Here is a 23,609-nt window from a genome sequence, read left to right as displayed (position 1 = left end):
AGGCAGTTCCACTGTTGACCAGAAGATGAGAATTTGGTCGCGGCCTTTGATCTAGACTCTTCGAAATTGAGTCCGCACAAAGCAAGGCATGCACACTTTGCTCGGAGAGTATGTTCAGGATTTGGTTCCACTGCTCGGCTACATTTACTGATATGTGTTTTGGGCCGAATTGGTAGAAAGTATATTTATCTGTTCTGATACAATGCCGATTGCTTCCGGTATTGTGTTAAATAGGTGGACAAAGGGTTGGTGTTTCGTTTGGGTCACCTCGTGGAGGTGTGATTGATGGCAGTAATGCGGGTGTATTGGCTTGCTTATGACTTATGTCCTCTTGTTCGGGACTTTTATGAAAGGCAGCAGCCCACTGCGAGCGTTTCATTGACGGATATACCTGGTGATATCTTCGATGAGACGAGTACTGGCCCCAATACCTAACAGGTCACTGATTTCGTTGAACGTCTCAATGAGTGATGTCATCAGTACGCCGCTTATATATATCCCGGTAGGATGGTCAGTGACCTTGCAAATAATGACGCTACAACCATCAATATCCTCTGCTTCATCACCTATAAGCGCACTCGGGTATACTCAACACATCTACTATATATTCCCGGTCTATACACCACCAGGAGAGTCCTAAGCACAAAAAATCACCAGTATAACACCCCAATCCTGCATAGCAAGCGCCATAATTCCAAGTTTCCAAAATTTGCGAAATTCCGAAACTCCTAGGTCGTATGGGGTAATGGTTATCCCTTCGGATTTTGATTCCGACAATCCCGGTTCGATCCCGGGTACGACCTTTTTGCTTCTTGATTGGCTTGGATTGGGATAGTTGGGCGAGGGAAGGGAGGTTGTGGGTCGTGGTGTCTTTTTGTAACTTGTAGATGCGTTGGGTGAGTGCGGATATGTAGGTAGTTTGGATGGGTGATGTATCATGCATAGTAGATATAGCGTAGTTGCTTTCTCAACGACTGATTTGATCACCAAGTAAATGCCTGGACCGTCACTAGCACGTACATGAAATATCACCGACGGTTTGGGTGCCCATTGCTGTGACTGCATCTATAAATGACGCATAATTGTACCTTGCGATGTCGAAGGTTCGAACCCTAAGAAGGGATCAATGACAGATGCAAGGTCATCAAGTTCTGCCCTTACCGGCCAGGGATATGCCAGGGCCCGGAGAACACGATTGAACGAGCGTTGGAAATGAAAGTGGAGGGATTGACCGCATACATTTAGGTACCTTGCATAGGGGAATGTCAGACTGAGCAAAAGCCATTAAAGGTAAGTATACCGAATGCGAAGATATAGCGTGACTAATGTTAATTATGTTTACCTAACAATACAGCAAAAGTATACCACCCGCAGATATACTATCAACCGTAGTGAATACTGAAAACTAAGCTCATTAGTCCCTAGGCTAACATAGAACAGCCTAACATATCACTCACCACCATATCATGAAACTCTTCCTACCAACATACACGCATCCGAATGTCTACCAAACAAATTCCATTCAACATTGCAGCATCATATAGTCAAAATAATCGCCCTGTCAACAACTAAGGTTGTGTAGTGTAATGGTCATCACTCTGGATTCTGATTCCAGCAATCCCGGTTCGATCCCGGGCACGACCTGATCTGATTTCCTTTTTTGCTTTTATTTTAACAAACATACTATCTAGCATAGCAATCGATAACAGTTTCGTTCTTGTCATATCAGACCGATAAACCAACGAACTAGACTGTGGCACTAGAACTCCGGGAGAAGATTCTCAGAACGAAACCCGACCAAACCAAAGACAGGGCCAACGTGGATCCTGCGACGCCTACCGGTGTAAATTAGCTTTATCCACATAGACAGCTGGTTGCTACATAGGAATATGATTTCAATATAACGGGCTGACATGTCGATCTGGCTATCAAGGAACCTATTGCTTGCTTTTTCTTTAATAAAAAGATAGGGGAGATGTACATTGCTCTGGCACTCTCCATGTGTAATAATAATATAATCAGGTATTTATTTCAGTCGAAATTTGTCTTACGTTACATGAGACAACATTATCTATTTACTATCTACTAGTAAATCACCGAACCAAACTTGCCTTCCTCCGACACTAATGAATCTATGTATAGACCCCAATCTCCGAGTAGCTAAGACACAGAAGCACTGCCCCCGAAAAATGTCTAAGTTCAAGCTTTCGGGTAGTCCAGTTTTGCTTCTCTTGCTTCCGTTCTTCACTGGCATGTTTTCTTTGGGCTTACTGCTATGCCGGCTATTTTTGGGCGGTTGTCTTATCTATGATGTGGGGAATTAGGGCACCGCGTGCTATCGGTCCGGTTTGTGATGGCGGCAGTATTCCTGCAGAGGTTGCTTTTATTAGTCTAGACTAGAATATACTGCATGCTTAGACTAGTTGGTTAGTTTTGTTTCGGGCTGGGTTGGGCGACTGGGAAGAGTACACTTTAACGTTTTGAGTAGTGAGTGCATATGGAGATGGAATACGGAGTATTGAAATACGATATTGGTAACATGAGCTAAGTCAAAAAGACTGATTCTTAGTAGTGGTGTTATATGATTATTTGTAGGCTTTGAGGGTAATAGTAACTGATTGCTATGGCGCAGTAGGTTGAATTTCATTCACCTTGTTGGGTATAGTAGATAACAAAAATGCGAAGTTGCATCACACATAGGAAAGAAAATGAGAGGCTGGTTGCTGGCTTGTTTGTTGTCACCCTTTATGCGGGGCAACTGGCCTAGCATCGAGAGAAGCAAAACACGAACAAGCAATAGTGGCGGTCCAGCGTACGTGTGTACGTACGCCACTATGCAGGTAGTTTTTCCTTAATGTGGAATACGAAGACTTAAGGCCGACATGTTGCGCTAAAATGGATTTTCTCGTGCTTTGTTCGGAGAATTGCGAGACAGGTGCAGCTGCATATAGCGCGGGTTTGCGAGGTGGTTTGGCTGCCACCTGTTATTGATCGCTGTGGCGCGGCCAAGGTTCCGTAAGTGGGATACGTAGTGCGTTCCCGCTTGCGTAGTCGATCGACCGGCTCTTTCCCGTTGCGGTCCCATACGGTGCGATCCTTCTACTCATTTTGCCTGGCTGATGACAATGGTGATGAGTGGTGGCTCTAAGCTCTGAGCTTTGCGAAAGCAGTACCCAGAAGGGCTTTCGAGTGAGTGAGAATTGTCGGCCTGGATGGGGCGTTGGGATGCCGAGGTGCTGTTCGGGTGGGGCATGCGGTGTGGGCTATCGTTGATATCGCAGGGAGTCAAAAGAGCGTGGACTCGATGGCTTTACGACCTGAGTAGATAGGTATTATGCCGTAAATCTGAGATGATAGTATGTCCGTTGAAGGCCGAAGTAAATTGAGATCCCACAATCTCCGATTAGTTGATATAGACCATCACCGCAAAGGAGATCAGACAGAAACAAAGCGGAATGTAGACTTTCCGGTCCATATCTGGATCTAGCGGGGAAGAGGAGGACGCAGCGCCGGCGATAGAACGAGTTCGATTAGCGCGATGGATGGATTTGCTAGGTTTCTGAACCATATTCTGATGGAGGAAAGTCAAGGGCTTGAGCCTTGCAGGACCGGGGGGGTGTTAGTTGTCCTTGACAAGAAGGTGGGAGGGGGAGAAGATAAGGGGGGGGTGAACTGGAAAGAAGAGGGGAAAACAAGGGTCGGGTGATCAACGTGGCGCTGGATTTGGATTCGCCCAACAAGATGCGCATCCTGAGGCACGCCTTCCCCAACCTTTCATCAGGCAGACACCAGGCATCTCCCAGGCATCAAGAGGTGAGATAATCAGACACGTGATGTATCAACACACATGGTTAGATAAGCCCGTATGGTATGGTAACTGCAGAAGTTCAGCCCCCAAAGATAGATTACGGCAGGTGACCAGATGGTTCGCAGAACTCGGTAAGGCCGAACAAACCAACAAACTTGAGGTCGCATCCACTACTAGTCTACATCATCCACTGCATCCTTTAGCTTCGTCTGTGAAGGAGGAGGGGTTCATGTCATCCTCCCTCCCTCCCTCAGGGGACGGACGGGATAATTAAATGAATTAAACGACCTCCCCTGTCTGTCTCAGATTGAGGCTGATGCACCTGACAGACTCCCTATGATTTTGATTACCCTGTCCACCCGTACTTCTGACTCCTGCACGTTATTAGCCCATTCCCTGGTTTAATCTCCAGGAAATTGAGCCAGAAGCGCTCGGTTGTTCGGACCCTCTATCCGAATGCGTCTGCTTATCGCTGATGGACTGAGCGAGTGGGTAAGTAAGTTAGTTCCTGACTCTCTTGATTCCTTCTCAGTGCCACAGAACATGGTCCTTCTCGAGTCGCCTTCAAGCTCTTTGTTATAACATTATCCGGCTGAGACATTCTTCTCTTCCTGACCTCCATAACATTTGGCCAACCGAGCTGGCGCTTAGACAAAGTTTCTATTTTATTCAGTTACCAGACTTATAATATTTTCTCCGGACTTGTCATCCGACACCGGTAGAAAGTTTTAGAACGGTCCCTCCGAGGGCGAGTGTCGTGCTTATTGCACCCTGACTTTTGATTATTGCCCTCATTTCTATTTATTTTATTTTATTATTTTCACTTTCGCACTACGTACGGCCACTGGATGTTAGTGCATTGTGACCATTAGATTGGACGAATATGTTTACAATTTCAGTCTGTTCTAATGGTTGAACCACAGGCCCAATGTACCTGATCCATGGCTCGCATCGATTGGCCTCAATGGCATCGCAGCGTCAATGCTGCGACAATTCTCTGACAGGATCAGCAAGCGGGATATCCAACTGTTGGATCACAGATGCGCGGAAATTATCTATATGTGCACGAATATGCGACCGTGGCAAATCGTGGTTAAATACTTGGCCCCCTTGGCTCTCGGAGTTATTGCATCGTTGCCTAAAAAGGGCCGACACCGACTTGCTCCACGGTGACCCTATCGTTACCACTTTGTAGAAATTATCCACTCCTTCGTCCGACCCTAAGCGAATGACATCTTGGACCCCTTCCAACCCTTGACTAGACCGTTGATGACCCTCGGTTTCAAGGAGGAAGAGACAGGCGAGAACAAGGGGGCTGAGAAAAAAATACAAAAAACAAAAAAAGCATGTGTGGAAAGGAAGGATGAAAGCGGCGCAGGGGACCGAGGGAGAAAACCAAGAAAATAGCAAATCAGAGCGTGTAAGACACGCGGAAGGCACAAGCTTTTGTTCCTCTCTCGCTCCGCCTTCGTATACTGTACAGTGTGTACGCACTACGCAGTGCACACAGTGCACACGCCCTCGTTGCTTTCCCCGGCCGGTCAGCGCAACGAACGATCCTCCCGACCGAGTCGAAAAGTGGATAACACCAGCCTCTGCGAATGAGCATGCGCCTATCACAGCGGCCAACACTGGCTTTCACACTGGGGCCGTCTCCAGTCGAGACTCCACTAGATCGATGTCGTCCTTTGCTCCTCCTTCAGTCGCCGTGTCTGACCACCTCAGCCGTGACGCAGACCTTGTCCAGTGCCTGCCCAGAATCCTCGCAAGGCCGAACCAGGGGATACACCTTTTTTTGCCCCCAGTTATCATCCTTGGGTCTCGTTGGTCCAACATGACTACTCCATAGCGGATGAAGTCTCCCTCAGGGGAAAAGTATTAATATCATACATTTTGTCTCCATGGCGGCATCCACTTGGCTAGCATCATTCACTGTGACCTTATTAGTACCAGTACTCTGCCCACTTCCCGTTCCATAGTAACGGAAGTCTAATATTCCCCTCTTCTTCCCTTTTTGGTTGCCCGGGTTCCTGGGTCTGTCGTTCGCTTTCTCTGCTAGAGTCTCTTAGTTACTTCACTACTATTTAATACATTGAGCGTCCCCCGTCTCTACCCGCCTCTTCAATTTCATACCCCGGACGCACACAAGCAGGAGCTTCTTCCTTCGTTTTGTCTCTTGCTTCAACCCTCGTTGTTGGCATTGAAGAACTTTTGATACTGTCGCTTCTGGCATTTACCACCCCCACAGCAACAACATCATGTACTTCTCCAAGACTGCTGTTGCGTTGGCTGCGGTGCTGCCCTTGGCCACCGCGCAGACCTACACAGACTGTGACCCTCTCAACAGTATGTTTCTTCTGTTCATACCCATATTTGTTCAGAGCTAACCGAGTGAACAGAGACCTGCCCTGCTGATACGGCTTTGAGCTCCACCACCTTCACCACTGATTTCACCACTGGCTCTTTCAGTGGCTGGATTGCTACCGCCAACAATGTCACCTTTACCGATGAGGGTGCCAACTTCGTCATCAGCGAGAAGGGTGAAGCTCCCACCATTGAGACCGATTTCTACTTCTTTTTCGGCAAGGCCGAGGTTGTCATGAAGGCCGCCAGTGGTACCGGTATCTGCAGCAGTGTTGTCCTGGAGTCGGATGATCTCGACGAGATTGACTGGGTAAGCTCTCTAATCCCCTCGGACACATAAATTATCATTCGACAGCCCCTATTGCCCCTGCCAACCCTATCATGCACGCTTAGCTGCACCCTTATCACCCAGTATGCATGGGATAGTAAGCTAACCAGATTGGGATATCCAGGAAGCTCTTGGTGGTGACACCACTCAGATTGAGACCAACTACTTCGGCAAGGGTGACACATCCTCCTACGACCGTGCTACCTGGGCAACCGTGTCGACCCCCCAGGAGACCTTCCACACTTACACCGTTGAGTGGACTGAATCCGCCACTACCTGGAGCATCGACGGCACTGTTGTGCGCACCCTTGCCTACAGCGATGCCCAGAGCGGTACTCGCTACCCCCAGACTCCCATGCGCTTGAAGCTTGGTATCTGGGCTGCTGGTGACTCCTCTGAGCCCGAGGGTACCATCGAATGGGCCGGTGGTGAGACTGACTACTCCGACGGTCCCTTCACCATGACTGTCAAGTCTGTCAGCATCACCAACTATAACCCTGGCTCCTCCTACACCTACTCCGACAAGACCGGTGACTACACCAGCATTGTCGTCAACAACGGTACCTCCAGCTCTAGCGTCAGCTCCACCACCGGCTCGACCTCCAGCTCTACCTCCAGCTCCACCAGCTCCTCCTCCAGCTCTACCTCCAGCTCCGACTCTACCTCCAGCTCCGGCTCTACCTCCAGCTCCGGCTCTAGCACCAGCTCTGGCTCCAGCACTAGCGCTTCCAGCGCCGCTGCCGCCGGCTCCTCCTCTGCCCTCATTGGATCTGGCTCCAGCACCAGCAGCGGCTCCTCCGCCGCTGGCTCTGGCGCCGCCTCTGCTTCGGGCTCTGCCTCTGCTTCCTCCAGCGCTAGCGCCAGCGCCTCCCCCGTCTACACCGGTGCTGCCACCCATGTCGGCGCCTCCACCAGTGTTCTCTTCGCTGGTCTCCTCGCCGCCCTTTTGTAAATTTACCCCTCCTCATCTTCGACGATATAATCACTATCAGTCCTTGATGCAACCTTTTCACTTCTCTTTCTGGGTCGTTTGGAAACTTACGCCCACCCTTTCCCCTGCTTTCACTGCATAGCTTATTTGGAACCGTTGGAAGTACATATTATCTGAGAGGAGTTGTCTGTTGGCGTTCCTCACCCCCACCGGCCGTCAGACAGAAAGTCTTTCCTGCTACTACCCTACCACAATACTATTGCTACTATTATTGCCGTTGGTCTATCTCGGATTGAATCTCTTGCTGGCTTGTTCGCTCTTCTACGCGTCGATATTAACGAAATGGGTCTTCTTTTTTGTCTTTCCCCGGACGTTCCTTTGCGGGACAAAATCAAAGACTTAATTAGCTCAGAACTTAATGATATTAATTCATATCCAATGCAACCCAACCCATGTAAGTAATACTACGCGCCATGCTACGCTGTGTTTCTTGGCCCGGGGTAAACAGTCCCCAGACTAGACAACCGTTCCTGACAGGTAGGTGGTAAGCCATGTGTAACGTGAGACCCACGTGTGACTGTAACAAAGACAGGTGACAAAGAAAAAAAGAAAAAAACAAAGGGAAAAATAGCGACGCGCGCCGCATCCCAGGAACTAAAACTAAACTAAACGCCGACTTGCATGTTTACCCCAACTTTCTCTGTCTTGGCCAGTTCAAATCATAATCAGAAACTAATATACCCATCATATGCATGTCTCATATTGACGTTAGTTAGCTTTTCAATAGTTCGCGCTCAGATAACAATATTTCTTCTTTGTTGCAGTATCTGAAGCTGATTCGATAGGTTTCGGACGACCTGGATGACCGGGCGATGATTGGTGGACGCTTCTCGAAAAAGGTCAGCTAGTGAGGGATCCGGGCTGGAGACGGCGCTTTCCGGCTCCGCGGTGATTGGGCGGAGCATGGCAGGTAAGTTGACGCCCAAGAGTGAGTTAACGAAGGTGCGCAGACGAGGTGGCTGGTCTGATTGTGGTACTGGTTCGGGCCCTGGATTATTAGGCCCGGGCGCATGAATAGAAGAGCTTGGCTTTGATTGTTTTGATTCGCGGGCTACGATGGTCCCGATTGATTCGAGATGGTCATCGAGCGTGGCGAGGTCGTTGGAGAGGGAACTGACTTTGGACTGCATGCGTGTGGTGAGCTGGTCGAGGTATTGTTCTCGTCGGGCCATTTGGGTGGCATGACGCGCGTCTTGAGTCAAGGTTTGAATGTTGTCGCCGCTGGCGATCAGACTATCTACCGCTGAGCGGATGTCGGCTCGGAGCGAGTCGAATTTGCCGGCTGCGATGCGGGTGGCTTGAAGACATCCCGTGAACTCGAGGTCTAGTTCGTGTTTGCTGCCTGGGTAGGCTTGCTTGAGTTCGGTGTGGATGTCGCGCAGCTTGGATTCACTTTGTTTTAGTGTGCTGGTGAGAGGGTCTGTTTCGTTCAGGGTAGAGCTGAGCAGGGTCTCGAGCCGCGATTGTGAACTAGTGATGGTGTCCCGGGGGGCTGGTTGGTGGCGGGGGTGTTGTGGCTGGGGATATGGTGGGATGCAACTGGCTGGGTATAGAGTTGCTATTTTCTCCGAAGAACAAAGCGTTTGGTATTGTTGGACTATTTCGGGAAGGACGAGCATGTGAGCGATGGCGGCGATAAGCGCACAATTGAGAATTGTGCGTAGGAGTGACTCCACGAATTTCCATGTGCGAGGCTGGGTCGCTTTTGGTTGGCGAGATCTTTGTGTTCGCGTTGCCGCCGTGACATCTTGTTTGGGCGAGGGAGACTGTTGTTTCCCTTCTTGCGCCGAATCCTTGGGCGATTTTTGAGGCCTCCGTCTAAGAGGCCGCTTGGATCGAGCGGTGGGCGCAACCCAAGATCCTTCTGATAGAGGCGCTTCGTATATTGACGGCATAATTAGTTCTGGTCCCGAGGCGGATGAAGTGGAGGTAGACAAGGACTCAGATCCATAGTTGCGGTTCCTTCTAGCTGGTCGAGGTGTTGGGCTTGAAGGCTCAGATGGCTGATGTTCATCTTGTTGCTCGTTCTCATGAGGTAAAGCTACAACCCAGGACTCGCCCAGAATTGAGCTGTCCTGGGGACGAGGTTTTCTGGTAGACATCAAGGTCTGTAGTCACAAGGTACAGGCCGGCTAATGGTAGCTTAATAGAAGCTTCAGTCTCTTGAGTCACTACACGATGTTGGCGAGCAGACAACGCGCACGCGAGCCGTTAATAGCAAGGGATAATGATGTAAGTTTCCATATACTGTAAAAGATAGCCCAGACGCATATGAACGGTATCCGAATATATAGTGATACTAGCGAGGTCAGCTAATCTTCTCTTCAGCTGTAGCACCGCGCTATCCCAGTAAAGAGAAAATGCGACAGAACCAACACTGCTGTAACTCACGTGAAGCAAAGGTACTTAGACAGAAATAGCCGTATGATTTTCAGTGACGAGCTAGTTTCACGATAACGGTGAGTGAGCGGCGGTGAACCAGGATGCCGATCCCAAGGTAGAAGAGGCAGATAGTTGGACTAGTCGACGATAGTATATCTAGATCGGCCTTCCAAACGTCCAGCCACCCGATGAAGTCGGTGGGGGACAATCACGGGAACGCGATTCCCAATCGGGAACTCGCGTTTCCAGTCACGGGCGACTTGAGGAAAATCCTCCAGTTTCACGATTTGGTCGCTGTCTCTGCCCGCTAGATCCCACCATGCGTCGACTGTCGCCCTTGTTACGGCAGCCTTTGCTTTCTCGGAAACCTCCAATCAGGGGACGATTGGTCCCTTGGCCATCAGTGAGGGCGCAATGGCTCTCATCGACGTCGTCCCGGCTCTGCTCGTGCTCTGACCCGCAGCCCGGACAGCCTCAGGCTCAATCTTCGACCCCAGCCGATTATCGCGCCCTGGGAACCTCCCAGGACCTTTTCACAACCTCAGTCTACAGCCCCGGATCGCCTCTGTTCCTCCCCAATGGCACCCATATCATCAACAAACTCATCACCTTTCTCCGCACGCAGTACCTTCAATATGGTTTTCGCGAAGTCCTGACCCCGACGATCTACAAACGTTCCCTCTGGGAAGTCTCCGGCCATTGGCAGAATTACAAAGATGATATGTACGAGGTGCGCGGTAGGGGGGCTACTGGAGATACGGACGGAGAAGCGGGAGAGGATGAGTCCTACGGCCTGAAGCCGATGAACTGCCCCGGCCACTGCCTGCTATTCAAATCGCAGACGCATTCTTACCGGGAACTGCCCATCCGCTACGCCGATTTCAGTCCGCTTCATCGGAATGAGGTTTCGGGTTCGTTAAGCGGACTTACCCGTGTCCGCCGTTTCCATCAAGACGATGGGCATATTTTCTGTCGACCGCAGCAGATTAAGGGGGAAATCGCTTCGGCACTTGGATTCGTGGACTTGGTTATGACAACATTCGGACTGGGGCCGTATCGCTTAGTCCTTTCCACAAGGCCAGAGAAGGACTTCATCGGTAGTTTGGAATTGTGGAATAGTGCCGAAGCCCAATTGCGCGAGGCACTCGACAATACAGGCAGGGAATGGGCCATGAACGAAGGTGACGGAGCATTCTACGGCCCCAAAATCGACATCCAGCTTCAAGACAAAGCAGGAAAATACCACCAACTCTCCACCATCCAGCTTGATATGAATCTCCCTCAGCGATTTGGGCTCGAGTACCAGGTCGCTGAAGGTGAGGAGGATTACAACCCGGAGACCCCAGGCAAGGCGACCCCGGTGATGATCCATCGGGCAAACTTCGGCTCTCTGGAGCGGTTCTTAGCGCTGCTCATCGAGGAATACGCTGGTCGCTGGCCGTTCTGGCTTTCTCCGCGCCAGGGTATCGTCCTAACCGTGAACCAAGATGAGGCCGTCGTACAGCAGGCTCACGAAGCGGCTGCCAAAATCTCTGGATTCCGCGCCCTTCAGCCCGGCCAAATGGGGACTGATGCACCCCAGCCCATCTCCTCGGTTGACTCCACATTCTTGATCGATGTGGACAGCAGTGGCCAATCGCTGAACAAGAAAATCCAGCGAGCCAAGCATATGAAGTACAACCTCATCTTCATCCTGGGACCCAAGGACGTCGCTGCCTCTCGCATCACGGTGGACGTGACAGGTCAGCTGCAGAGCAAACCCGAACGTGGGGTGCAGAAGCTGCAAGACATCCTGACGCAACGATTGGGCGAGAAGGCCTTGAAGAACCCTCGGGCCATTCCCCTACCCGTAGATGACGTGCACGAACTTCTGGTGCAGCTGGAGAAGCAATTTGTATAATACTATGACGGTGATGTGTAGATATAAATCATGTATAATAGAAACCATTATTTCGCACCCAAGTTGTCTGTGGGTGTTGGCTGGGAGATGATCGGCCCTCACGCGGCCTCTGTATACTTGTGTATGGGCGACACGTGACTGTCCGATTAAGCTTAAATTGCATGCCTGATCCATCTACCGCTGCCTGAATTCCATGGCCGCAAAGGGTTAGAGCCCCCGGTGTCTGGCCTCCTGATTGGCCGCGTTGCAGTCGCACTCGCCCGAGATATCGTCATGCCGGTTGCGTTCCAATCTTTCCCAATTGTTCCGGCGCCGCCTCTCCCGCTACAAGATCGGCCCATCGGAGTGTCCGTCGACTGCTGGGATTACTCGTTAGGACGCGAATTATCATAGCCAAGATGGCTGGAGTTGTCTCCCATCGGCATGGCATATCTTCAGGATGTTCTTTGGCGCAAGAATCAAACGATAAGGCCTTTTTCTACACGAGTCCCAAGCTTTCCTCAACGGTCCACTTCTGATCAGATCATCATCGCGCCGCTCTTCCTTCCCCCCCACGACCCAGGGAAAGGTTCGACTCTTCTGGCTGGAATTAAGGTGCGCCCCTAAGCTTGTGGTGGCCATCGTCGTCTCACTTTTCTGGTTCCCTTTGACCCCCACTCGCCCTCCCTCTCGTCCCTTTCCCTTTCTCCTCTCGCCCCCCCTCTCTTCCCCCTCCTCCTTCCCTTTCGCGTGATCGTGATTTTTCCCTTCTCTTCCATGGAGGCTGTCGCGACGTCTGTCCCGTCCCCCACGGCCTTCCTGGATTGTCCAATTCCATGGTCGTAGAATCCAAGCAGTCGGGCATGGCCGACGTGCCTACAAAGTCCAACCTTCCCCGGAAAAGCGCCTTTTCCTGCGAGGCTTGTCGCAAGCGAAAGGTGGGTTCCTTTGTCCCCCTTACGTTCGTGACTCGGATGACTTCCGAGATTAACATGTCGAGTCATCATCTTCGCTTCGCTGGCTGTGCTGACTGGACCGGCTAGGTGAAATGCAACGGAGCCAGTCCGTCGTGTTCGCGATGTGCGACACGCGGTGAGGTGTGTGTCTATAGTCTGTGAGTGTGGCTTATTTTTCTTTTCCTTCACCCTCGCTTCTTGGGACTTTTGCGTTCCCCCCCACCAGCCCGACCCGCTTTGTATTGCCCTATCGGCAAAATTGTCGATCACTATTGACTCTTTATTTGCTAGAGCTCCAACCTTATCTTATACGAAGCAGCTGGAAGCTCGCGTCGCTCAGCTGGAAGATGCTCTCTCCAAATTACGAAACCAACAACCCCCGGAATCCGTGTCGCGGAAGGGCGCCTCCCCTGCATCTCCCGGCGAGTCTAGCGCCAGCCCGGGTATCCGAACCCGCATCAAAGAAGAAGACGAAAACGAACAAGAGCTCGCCAGAGACTTTGAGGGTCTCAAGGTCGAACACGATGGTCGAATATCATTCCACGGCCCAACCAGCTTATTCCAGCTACCAAGCGGCCTCTTGAACGAGACTTCCTCCACGTCCCGTTTGGCTATGCAACTGGAGGGACGGAAGGAACGGCTTATCAACAATGCATGGCGGGAACGGGCCTTTGAGCAGATGGCCACTATGCCCGTAAGTATATTTTGGTCAAACCTTCAGATATAAAGGATGGTATTAATGTTGATCTTATCGCTGTGACAGGAACCATTCCAGTACCTCCTCGATTCACACTGGTGTTGGATACAACCGCTCTTTGGCTTCGTTTATCGACCTACGTTCACTCGTTAGTTGCCTCTCCGTTAGCCGATGCTGGCGATGCTCTGACACCTTGCAGGTGATATGAAAGTCAACGGCCCCTATTACACCGACGCCCTGTTGAACGCCATTCTTGCCCACTCGGTACGATGGTGCAAATTGGAGCCTAAAATTGGGCCAATTCTGGACTCCTTCGAAGGCGGGGCGCAGTTCTCTCACCGTGCTGTATCAGGCCTCTATGATTCGCTCAAAGCCGGCTACGTCGGCATTCCAACGATTCAGACCTTACTTCTCCTGAGTGCGCAGGAGTTCGGACGAGGCAACCGGAGTCAGGCGTGGTTATACAGCGGAATGGCCTTCCGGATACTGGACGACCTTGGAATAAACATCGACAGTCGCAAGTACTCTGATAGCGCTCACCTGACTGATGAGGATATCGAGCTCAGGAACCGTCTCTTTTGGAGCTGCTATTTCTGGGATAAACTGATCTCATTGTACTTCGGCCGTTCCCCCACGATGCAACACTCCCGGGTCAGCCCTCCTCGGATGATCTTGGATGACACAGCCGAGGTCGAGCTTTGGACACCTCATGGCGTCGAATTCCCTGATGGCACTCACTATCCGCCCACCCAGGCTCACTCTACATCGTGCTTCATGAAGATGTGCGGCCTGGCAGAGATTCTTAACCAAATATTAATCCATATCTATGATCCTCTTCGACAGGTTTCGGAAGTAGAATACTATAACTGCATCCAGGAACAAGCCGCTAATCTGGCTGACTGGTGGGAGGAGCTTCCCGATTACTTGAAGCTACTGCCCATGGATCTTCCTCCATATTCCCCTCCAAGTCATATTGTGACCCTGAAGTGCGTACCTTTTCCTTGCCTGATTTTCTCGCCACGTCTCGTCATTCTAACGCTGTTGCTTAGCTGTCTCTACCATACCATCAACATCCTCCTCCACCGACCCGTCCTTTGCTCCAAATCGAACCGCGAATCTAACGACAAAAGTCATCTGATCCAATGCATGACATCTGCGACTACGATTCTGACCCTCTTCGACTTGTACCGCCGTACTTTTGGTGACAGTCATGTCGTACTGTCTCTCTCCTACAGTGTATATACTGCAGCATCCATTTTCTTGCTCGAAATCCAGGCTCTGAAGTATGCTGCTCCGGGTACCCTCGACAAGTTGAAGTACTGCATTTATGCACTGGAGCGAGTCAAAGGGACAAGTCCTGGTATGTTTGCCGATAACTGAAAGTGAACACTGCAGCTAATGCGTACAACAGTCATCAGCACAGCCTTAAGTCTCATCTACCAGGAGCTGCAAAAGCTTCAAATCGACATTCATATTGTTCTACCCACAGCCCAACCTCAACAGCCTCCACAACAAAGTCAAACCCAAACCCAACCCCAACCCCAACTTCAACAGCGAACTCGAACCCATCATAGCCATTCTCCTTCCCAACATCAGACACCACCCCCCTCGAATATCTCCAGTAATACTTCTCAACGCGTCTCCCCTGTACAGCAGCAACCACCACAAGCCGACCATCCTATCACCTCCATGCACACTGCTGGCATGAGCTCTGCAGCCTCAATGTTACCAGGCTATAATTACCAAACGCCCATTGCCGATTTCGAGCTGTCGCAGACCAATATGCCGCAGGTGACTGCCACACATCTAATTGGCGGTATGCCAAATGCCATGCTGACGCTGGATAACCCTGGTGCATACGAGATTACTCCTGAGGTTTTCGAGGCGTTTTCCTATGCGGAGCCTATAACGACGAATATGGCACCTACAGTTGATTACGGGTGGGATAGACACACTTGATACCAGAGGCAGAATGTAGCTGCAGGATACGAGGGAACGATATACCACCTAAGGCGAATTGGCTCCAAAGTATCTCGATAGATTAATTGAATGACTGTACTTTTTGGTACTTATCGACCTGTATGTGATACTATCGGGAATTACGCATGTGTAGAATTACAGTTGAATAATTGAACAATCGAACGTGTAAATTAAGCTATCTAAGTGGCTTGAGTGGTAATAACGCTGCATGCTTTTATGTTTATGTATCCGTCCCAACCCACATCATCCCCAGTTTCCATCCGAAAGTAATTATGCAACATCGTCCCCATCAGGAACCCAGAGATGGGGACTCCACAGGTGTAAGTATATAGGTATAAGGTAATGTAAAAGGTGAGGTATCAAAAATGGCGGGTATATATCGAAAATAAACGTTCTTGAGATGTAATGTGTTCGGAAAGTCTACAGAGGCACACTTTTGCTGTCCACTTGCTTGGCATCGACACTGCCCTCGCCGGCAGTGGAGGCCGAGGACGAGGCAACATCCTTCGGCTTTGCACGCCAGCGCAGGTACCATGGGCAATCGAAGAGATCGCCCATGCGCTCCATAGGGACACCTTTGGTCTCGGGCATCCAGATACCGAGGATGATGATGCCCAGAAAGCAGATGATGGCCCAGAATAGATACGCACCCCAGACGTTAAGGGAGACGAACATGTTGGGTGTCACGCGCACGACGGCAAATTGGAAGAACCAATGCAAAGTCATGCTGAGCGCGTAGCTCATGTTGCGAATGCGAGTGGGGAAGATTTCTGTACCATACAGGTAAGGGATGGTGCAGAGGCCGACGGACCAGCCAACGGCGTAGATAAAGACGGATGCAATTGCGGCATTGGAGGCGTTCTCGTTCTTAGCGGCGCCCGGTTGCAGACCCATGTAAGCGCCCATGTAGATGTGGGCAGCTAGCTGGAGACTCAGCCCCATCAACGCGCAGCGACGTCGGCCCAGGTAATCAATGAAAACCCAAGTAAACGCCATGGTGAAGACGACCTTGACAATGCCATATGCACCTGAGGAAATAAGAGATTCGGCGTTTCCAGTGATGCCAGCATACTGGAAAATATTAGAAATGTAGTAGGTGATACCGTTGCCTCCTGTCCATTGGGCGATGGTTTGCATGGTCATCAGGAGCCAGAACCGCTGCCGATAATTAGGGTTTAACTGGGATTCCTTGAAAGCTTGCCAATGACTGACAGACGCCAAGTCTGCTGCCTTGGCGCGCACTTGAGCTTCAATTGTGTTAAATTCCTCATCAACCTCGGGATCGGAAATGTCTTTCCCACGGAACCGAGCTAGCACAGCTCGCGCCTCCTCGGGCCGCTGCTTGGACACCAGATAACGAGGTGTCTCAGGTACGATGAAGGAGGCAAAGAAAGCTAAGCCCGTAGGGATTAGTGGAATCGACTGGACCAGGCGATATTGTTCCCGGGTAGGGGCCATATGCAGGTCGGCCCCATAGTTGACAAAGAACCCTGTTGGAGCGACATGTCAGACAACGCCACATGTGAAACTAGCGGTTAACGAGAGCGTTAGCTTACCCACAGTGAGGATGGTGAGCAAAACCACCATGTAAACGCTCACTACCAAGCCTCTAGTCCTCGCCGGCGCTATCATCGATATTAGCACTTTTATAGTACATGTACATTAATCTCCGAGATTACCTACCGATCTCTGACAGGTACAAGGGCGTAGTCACTGTTAAGGCACCAGCGCCCAGACCACTCCAAATTCTAGCAAACAATAATAGACCATAGATGCCGGAGGAGAAGACCTGGATGAAAAGACCCGATCCCCAGACCAAACAAGACATTTGCCATGTCCGTACTCGACCCAAGCGATCATTCAAGTCTAGCGAGAACAACGCACCAAATGCGGCACCCAACACGTTAAAGGAAGTTATGTTCGCCTTGCGATTGGCCAAGCCAGTGGCATCGTGAGTCCAGTTAGAGGACAAAAGGTTAAAGTCGACCATGAACGACTCGAGCTTGACGCTGGCACTGTAGCCACCCTCATCGTAACCTGCAGCCCCGCCCACCAGTTAGAATGCGATCTCTCGTGTATAACAACACGGCGTGAAGATGACGTTACCTTTAGGAATGCTGCCACAGGCTATAATAAAGATCACTAAGGCATAATAGGGATTTGTGGTCCACCGAGACCAGTCAATCGCCTTCCATCCCATGATGGCGAAGCGGGAGGAGCCGCGATGGAGCTGGAATCAGCTATTTTGGGGATATTAGCCGACGAGATAATAGACGACGTGTATTAAGCACTATGGAGATATCTGGGGAAGCTCCAGTTTGAACCGATTGCTGCCTTGCTGGGTACGTATCCGAAGGGGGCCGGGGAGGGGGGAGAATGATTAGGAGGCAAGCCACACGATGCGAGTCAGGCCAGACGAGTGGACGGAGAACAAGCGAGGCGAGGAACAAAACTCGGAAAGGAGAGAATATCCACTCGGAAGGAGGAGGGCCGAGAGGGGGGGAGACAAGAGAGGAGGAATGAGACGCACGGGATCCAGAGGGGCGTGACTCGCCTCTCGGTCAACTTCCGCAGGTTCTTCTCCCTCTCTCTCCTCTCCTTTTTCTTTGGGACACACGCTAATGCACTTCTTATCACCATTCGGGAATAGAACGCCTTCAATACTTGGTATGCATCTATTCTAATGTCTGATATTGAACTATCTATAATTCCGAGGCTGAATTCATCTAGTGATATCTATATATCTAGATCTAACCACTGTCTTCTCTGCTCTCAATAGCACCATGCGTGCACACTTCGCCTGCATGTCAGATCGGGCGGGTCGTTCCGCCTGCATCCACTCGGCCCATTACCGTTGCCTGTGAATAACTCCGCTCCCCGTGGCTCTGCATTTCGCTTAGATACACGTCCGATCTGGCTCGGTTCAACAGTCAAACGTCTGTGGTTGTCATTGGTTGCCGATCAGAGAAAAAGTAAGTGGACATATCCAATGTCGCTCACGTGTGAGTGGCCCCCTTGCGGCCACATTCCGACCTCATCATACCGGTTTTCGTACTTCAGCGACACCATCCCGCCTTTCGCTGGTGACCGGTGGGTCAGGGACTGTTTCATTCCTCACGTTTACTGGCATCCGTCCGGTAACACAATCGGGAAGCCGATGAGCTGCCGTAATGTCTTTATCCACAGTTTTGACTAGACGGGTCGTCCTTGGCTTTGCACCTAGCCTAATAGAGAGCATGATATCGATGCAGAAATGTTCCTTAAGAGCAGCTGTGGGAACGCTGCGGCTCAGCTGTCCTGTGAGTTTGTCACACCTGTGTTGGACATCTACACCTCCTGCTATTCCTCCTACCCATACTTAACCTCTCTACCTCGCCCTTGATGACGTCTTGACAATGCTCTCGTCCTCGATGCCCACCATGCTTACCACGTTCCAGCCCAGGACAGGCCTACTAGAATCTCCTCGGGCCTTGTTCAGCACTGCACATCTGAAGGAGGAGCGACAACTATGCAAGGAGGGAACGACAACCCTCCAGCCTATCCCACTGAAGTATCGGATTCCCCGAGGGACGTGGGATACACATATGCACGTTGTGGAACCAGAGCGCTTCCCAGTTTCCGCGAATGCAGTCTATCAGCCTCCCGAACATACCGTTGACGATGCGATGAATTTCGAATCTACCCTTGGCATCGAGAAAATTGTATTGGTTCAGCCATCTATTTACGGAACCGATAACTCTTGTCTACTTGAAGCACTCAAAACTCTCGGACCTTCTCGCGGGCGAGGAGTCGTGGTGATTGATCCGACCAACATAGACACCAAGACCCTAGAGGAGTGGCATCTGCTGGGAGTACGCGGCGTGCGGGTGAATCTCAAGTCCGTGGGCAAGGTGCTCAGCGAGCATGAGCTGACAGAGACGCTGCTGCAACATGCGCAAATAGTACGGCCCTTTGGGTGGACTATCCAGGTCTACGTATCCTTGGATATGGTTCCCCTGTTGGAGAGAGTTGTCCCACAGCTCGGAGTCAAGCTGTGTATTGACCATTTTGGAGGACCAGATTTGACAGCAGTCCAACACGACGGGGAATCGTTTAACCCCTACATGCTGCCGGGATTTTCCTCGTTAATCTCGCTTCTGCGAGGCGGAGAGACCTACGTGAAGATCTCCGCCCCGTACCGTCTCAGCAAGGACGAGGAATATCGAGACCTGGAAGCGATGGCCCAGGAGTTCCTTGAAGCAGCTCCGGACCGTGTGATATATGCCACCGACTGGCCACACACGCGGTTCTCTGGCGTGAACATCGAACCATTCACCGAGACATGTCTACGGATATGTGCGAAGGAATCTGGATTGGCGGAGCGGGTGTTTCGAGATAACGCCGAGGAAATGTTGAGGGGGGTATAGTTCATTCTCTGATTTGATAGCGTCCAGCCAGCCCGCATAGCCCCCCTATTACGAGTTACGACATCGCATAGCATACCATACCAAGAAATGTCATTCAGAATTTTCCCAGCCATCAGGAAGCGGCCCTGCAGATCGTGAAACGAGTGAGCTGTTCAATTCGGCCAGGTTCCGAGGTGTATAAGTCGACTGCATAATGTAATCGGATTTACGGTGGAATTTGCCGAGACGTCGGCAACAGTGGAGACCGGCAAAGTGCACGGAAAAGCGAGTCAGGAGCACCTTCAAGCAATAAAAATAATAAATTCCCCGGATTATAAAGATTATTGTAAGTCCTACTGGATAATATTGGTAGGAACCAGTATTGTCTCCCCCCCATAGAAATAACCGGGGAAGAATGACCCGGAGTTCAGGAACAATCCCAAAGGTGCACGGGTACGACTTTAGCCTCGGACAGAATCCGATACGTATGCCAACAAACACCAACTCACACCTGTAAACTAGCTAACCAGATTGATACTACCAAGTATGGTTCGTTTGACGGGGGAGTTATGCTTTTCCTCGGAAAAGTGCAAATTTTTCGTTGGATAGACTTTGGACGCTCCAGCTCTGAATACCCTTATCAGATCCGGGAATAGGCGAGCGAGGTTCATCCGCGGGTACCGAGCCCTAGTTAGTTATTTAGTTCACATAAAAGAGAGTAGTTAGTTAGCAGTTAACTGCTTACTTAGTAAGAAGAAAGGGTTCAACTTCTCTTTCTTCCCTGAAGAAGGCGAATCTGGGTTGGATCCACTTGAAGGTAGGTTTGACTTGGTCCGGGAGGTTCTAGAATCTTGGGGTATCTATTCTGGATCTAATCTTGGAGGGGGAAATATTAGCGAGCAGATGGACTGGTAGTTAGATAACTAGGGATTGTTGTAAATGGGGATGTGTATTAGCAAATGACTCGTTACTTTGATAAGCCGTATGACTCGTGTAGGGGTCTGAGCACCTGCATGGAAGGAGTTATGGCTGCAGGAAGCTTGCTGTGAGTATGAGGTGTGCTGCCTGTTTGCTTGCTTGCAAGGCCACTACACTGCGTTTTGCGCGAGTCGAGAATACGAGCTGCGTGCTGCAAGTGGGTATTCCTCGTGACTTGGATTGATTCCGTGAAGGTTGGGTAGCGGGCTGATAGGCATACTATGTTCTGTTTTCTTCGGTTGTAAAAATTGATATTTGTAACTATTAGTGGCTGTGGGATATTCAGATCCGATGAAGAGGGGTGGGTAGTATAGACTTGGATTTTACTTGAATTAGATGCATGTTTGATGTAGAATTCCACACAGTCTAAAGCTCTTCTGCGTCTCTATCTAGTATTGGTCTAACTTTTTTCTGCATCGAAGAATACACTCCTATTCGATCTAGTTGTTGATAATATCGAGAAAATATTAGAGTCCAGCGTCCGAGATATACACGCCGGGAGCATACTATTACCACCATGTTCCCACTGACAAATGCATACTTTTTTTCGCAATTCAATGCTGCTAAGTATCTCTCCCATACTACTACTATTAAAATCATGATCTATGATACATTACATTGCATTAAATCATAATGAAGAGTAAAAGTCGAAGCACCGCCAACCCAACAACCTGTTCCACTCCCTACGTCATCGGGATGTCACCACCACCACCACCACCAACTATAAACACCATCACCACAACCACAGCTCGAACCTTACACATCCACCCTAATTAGCAATAATCTACTACCAAACACTCAATTGAATCTACCACATAACATCCAAATTACACCCTAGAGAGAATATCCAAAATGCCTCCCAAAAAGGTCCTCATAATCCTCAGCGACGCGACCTCCTTCCCCCTGCACAACACCTCCTCCGGCACGCAACAACAACCAACCGGCTTCTTCCTCCCCGAACTCGCCAAACCACTCTCCAAACTCCTCTCGGCCGGCCACGAAGTCACCTTCGCCTCTCCCAAGGGCCAAACCCCTCAACCCGACCCGAACAGCGAATCCCTCCTCACCTTCGCCGGCAACTTCTACGAACGCCGGCGCGAGCAAGAGCTCATCGAGCGCATGCGCCGCGAAAACGGCTTCTCCTCACCGCGCCCCTTTGCTAGCATCTCCGACGATGAATTGAAGACTTTCGCGGCGGTGTTCATCCCGGGCGGACATGCGCCGCTCGTAGACCTAGGTGGTGATAAGGAGCTGGGCAGGATCCTGAGGTACTTTCATGGGGAGAATAAGCCCACGGCGGCGATTTGTCATGGGCCGTTGGCGTTGTTGAGTACGAGGGTTAGTGGGGATGGGGAGTTCGTGTATAAGGGGTATGAGATTACGTGTTGGAGTGATGCGGAGGAGAAGGTTATGGAGACGTTGTTGAGGGGGGAGATTGAGAAGGTGGAGAGTCAGTTGAGGGATGCTGGGGCTGTGATGGTAGAGGGGGGAAGGGAGAAGTTGGGTAAGACGACGCTTTGTAGGGAGTTGTTGACGGGAGCGAATCCGTTGGCGGCGGAGGAGTTGGGGGAGAGGTTTGTTAGGATGGTTAGTGTTTAAAGTTATTTAATTTATTTACTAGCTAGACGTGGTGGTGTGGGAGGAATAGGTGTAGTGTACAATAGTTTGAATACTTCATTGCTTTGTGTGGGTGAATATGTGGACGAGTAAAGTATAATCCCATCCATGATGTGGAATAGTAGATCAATCAATCAATCATCATCCGTGTTCTCCTCTGCTTCTGCCGTGCAGATGAACTGGGGACCCTACATTCATCTTCATTAGTACATATCCCAGTCGAGGCAATTCTTCGACAGTCATGATGGTGGTGTTTTACTTACAATAGTATAACAACACTTCACAGTTCCACCCTGAGGACACTGATCCGTCCACTCAAGTCCATCCATCGACTGGCCTACAACGACAAACACACAATCATCAGCATTGACCCACCACTAAAAAAGGACAGTCACAAGGTATGCTGAAACATACAATTCTTCCCAACTTTAGCAATCGAATCCCCCGGCGTATCAGAGAAACTATCGCAGCAATACGGGTCCTGGATCATGCCCGTGCCGTCCTGCGCCATGAGACAATAGTAGTCGCTGCCGGCGGCGACAAGGGTAGTCGATGCGGCGAGGGTGAAGAGGATGGATTTGAGATGCATATTGTTCCGGTTTACTTCAAGATAATAGAGAAAGATAAAACGAGAGAGGAAACGAAGTGGATGGTGAAATCCTACTAGCTAGTGAGGTGATTCCGTTAGGTATTTGAATAACCCCGGAAATAAGGATTGACTCGTGTAGTAGGGATAGACGGATGTGCAAGGTACGTGCGTAGTATGTAGACGCGTCCTGCCTGCCTCCCGTCCTTGTTTGATGATTGTCTGTATCCCTTGCGTGGCGGGTTCGAGGCATGGCGGCTGGCACATGGTATGTATGTATTGACTGTGGTACATGTGTTATGTAGCAGGTTGGGTTGGGTGGGTGAGTTATGAGATTGTGGTGTGGCGAGTAAATGTGGATGGCTTGATGCGTATTATGCGGTCATTTCTTCCTCTGGAGAGGATTGGACAGTATCTTTGTGGTGGCGCGGCTTGAATGCTTACTGCCTTGGTGTGTATCCCTTATCCTATCCCTTGATCCCCTGCCACTGGCTTTCCTGCCTGTCCCCTGGCTACGTGCTTGCTGTATGCTGCGGCAGAGTTTATGCTTATTGAGATATGTCAATCATCTTAATTAGCAGTAAGGGCACTATGTAAGCGATCTGGTACCTGAGACACTAACTACTTTTTACCCCCCTCTCATCTGAACTCCAACTCG

General features: G+C 50.4%; 10 protein-coding genes and 2 non-coding genes across 12 annotated transcripts; 9 read left to right on the top strand and 3 right to left on the bottom strand.

The window, feature by feature from the left end:
- The first annotated feature begins 731 nt into the window (after positions 1–731).
- On the top strand, positions 732–803 carry tRNA-Gln (TTG). The gene has a single exon. It is a non-coding gene; the product is annotated as a tRNA-Gln (tRNA).
- A 769-nt stretch (positions 804–1,572) lies between these two features.
- tRNA-Gln (CTG) lies at positions 1,573–1,644 on the top strand. Its single transcript has one exon. It is a non-coding gene; the product is annotated as a tRNA-Gln (tRNA).
- A 1,251-nt stretch (positions 1,645–2,895) lies between these two features.
- An01g11030 (hypothetical protein) lies at positions 2,896–3,325 on the top strand (the record flags this gene model as incomplete). The annotated part of the gene is made up of 3 exons (XM_059743977.1): positions 2,896–2,965; positions 3,052–3,138; positions 3,234–3,325. 3 exons carry the CDS (start codon positions 2,896–2,898, stop codon positions 3,323–3,325), a joined length of 249 nt encoding a protein of 82 aa, XP_059599786.1.
- Positions 3,326–3,538: 213 nt separating this feature from the next.
- An01g11020 (hypothetical protein) lies at positions 3,539–4,292 on the top strand (the record flags this gene model as incomplete). The annotated part of the gene is made up of 4 exons (XM_059743968.1): positions 3,539–3,640; positions 3,684–3,813; positions 3,934–4,019; positions 4,221–4,292. The coding sequence occupies 4 exons, from the start codon at positions 3,539–3,541 to the stop codon at positions 4,290–4,292; spliced, it is 390 nt and encodes a 129-aa protein (XP_059599785.1).
- Positions 4,293–6,066: 1,774 nt separating this feature from the next.
- An01g11010 (uncharacterized protein) lies at positions 6,067–7,452 on the top strand (the record flags this gene model as incomplete). The annotated part of the gene is made up of 3 exons (XM_001389481.3): positions 6,067–6,154; positions 6,208–6,482; positions 6,625–7,452. The coding sequence occupies 3 exons, from the start codon at positions 6,067–6,069 to the stop codon at positions 7,450–7,452; spliced, it is 1,191 nt and encodes a 396-aa protein (XP_001389518.1).
- Positions 7,453–8,225: 773 nt separating this feature from the next.
- An01g11000 (uncharacterized protein) lies at positions 8,226–9,593 on the bottom strand (the record flags this gene model as incomplete). Its single annotated transcript, XM_001389480.1, has 1 exon — positions 8,226–9,593. One exon carries the CDS (start codon positions 9,591–9,593, stop codon positions 8,226–8,228), a length of 1,368 nt encoding a protein of 455 aa, XP_001389517.1.
- A 599-nt stretch (positions 9,594–10,192) lies between these two features.
- Positions 10,193–11,773, top strand: An01g10990 (uncharacterized protein; the record flags this gene model as incomplete). Its single annotated transcript, XM_001389479.1, has 1 exon — positions 10,193–11,773. The coding sequence occupies one exon, from the start codon at positions 10,193–10,195 to the stop codon at positions 11,771–11,773; it is 1,581 nt and encodes a 526-aa protein (XP_001389516.1).
- Positions 11,774–12,615: 842 nt separating this feature from the next.
- On the top strand, positions 12,616–15,364 carry An01g10980 (uncharacterized protein; the record flags this gene model as incomplete). The annotated part of the gene is made up of 7 exons (XM_059743944.1): positions 12,616–12,690; positions 12,796–12,849; positions 12,935–13,402; positions 13,472–13,553; positions 13,605–14,391; positions 14,455–14,765; positions 14,817–15,364. 7 exons carry the CDS (start codon positions 12,616–12,618, stop codon positions 15,362–15,364), a joined length of 2,325 nt encoding a protein of 774 aa, XP_059599784.1.
- Positions 15,365–15,805: 441 nt separating this feature from the next.
- On the bottom strand, positions 15,806–17,585 carry An01g10970 (uncharacterized protein; the record flags this gene model as incomplete). Its single annotated transcript, XM_001389477.1, has 4 exons — positions 15,806–16,875; positions 16,942–17,010; positions 17,069–17,422; positions 17,492–17,585. 4 exons carry the CDS (start codon positions 17,583–17,585, stop codon positions 15,806–15,808), a joined length of 1,587 nt encoding a protein of 528 aa, XP_001389514.1.
- Positions 17,586–18,638: 1,053 nt separating this feature from the next.
- On the top strand, positions 18,639–19,791 carry An01g10960 (uncharacterized protein; the record flags this gene model as incomplete). The annotated part of the gene is made up of 2 exons (XM_001389476.3): positions 18,639–18,701; positions 18,937–19,791. The coding sequence occupies 2 exons, from the start codon at positions 18,639–18,641 to the stop codon at positions 19,789–19,791; spliced, it is 918 nt and encodes a 305-aa protein (XP_001389513.3).
- A 1,809-nt stretch (positions 19,792–21,600) lies between these two features.
- An01g10950 (uncharacterized protein) lies at positions 21,601–22,396 on the top strand (the record flags this gene model as incomplete). The annotated part of the gene is made up of 2 exons (XM_001389475.3): positions 21,601–22,335; positions 22,370–22,396. The coding sequence occupies 2 exons, from the start codon at positions 21,601–21,603 to the stop codon at positions 22,394–22,396; spliced, it is 762 nt and encodes a 253-aa protein (XP_001389512.3).
- A 103-nt stretch (positions 22,397–22,499) lies between these two features.
- On the bottom strand, positions 22,500–22,954 carry An01g10940 (hypothetical protein; the record flags this gene model as incomplete). Its single annotated transcript, XM_001389474.1, has 3 exons — positions 22,500–22,553; positions 22,629–22,702; positions 22,780–22,954. The coding sequence occupies 3 exons, from the start codon at positions 22,952–22,954 to the stop codon at positions 22,500–22,502; spliced, it is 303 nt and encodes a 100-aa protein (XP_001389511.1).
- Positions 22,955–23,609: the final 655 nt, after the last annotated feature.

Source organism: Aspergillus niger (assembly GCF_000002855.4).
Source record: "Aspergillus niger supercontig An01".
NCBI classification, from domain to species: Eukaryota; Fungi; Ascomycota; class Eurotiomycetes; order Eurotiales; family Aspergillaceae; genus Aspergillus; species Aspergillus niger.
This window is presented reverse-complemented; position numbering and strand designations above follow the sequence as displayed.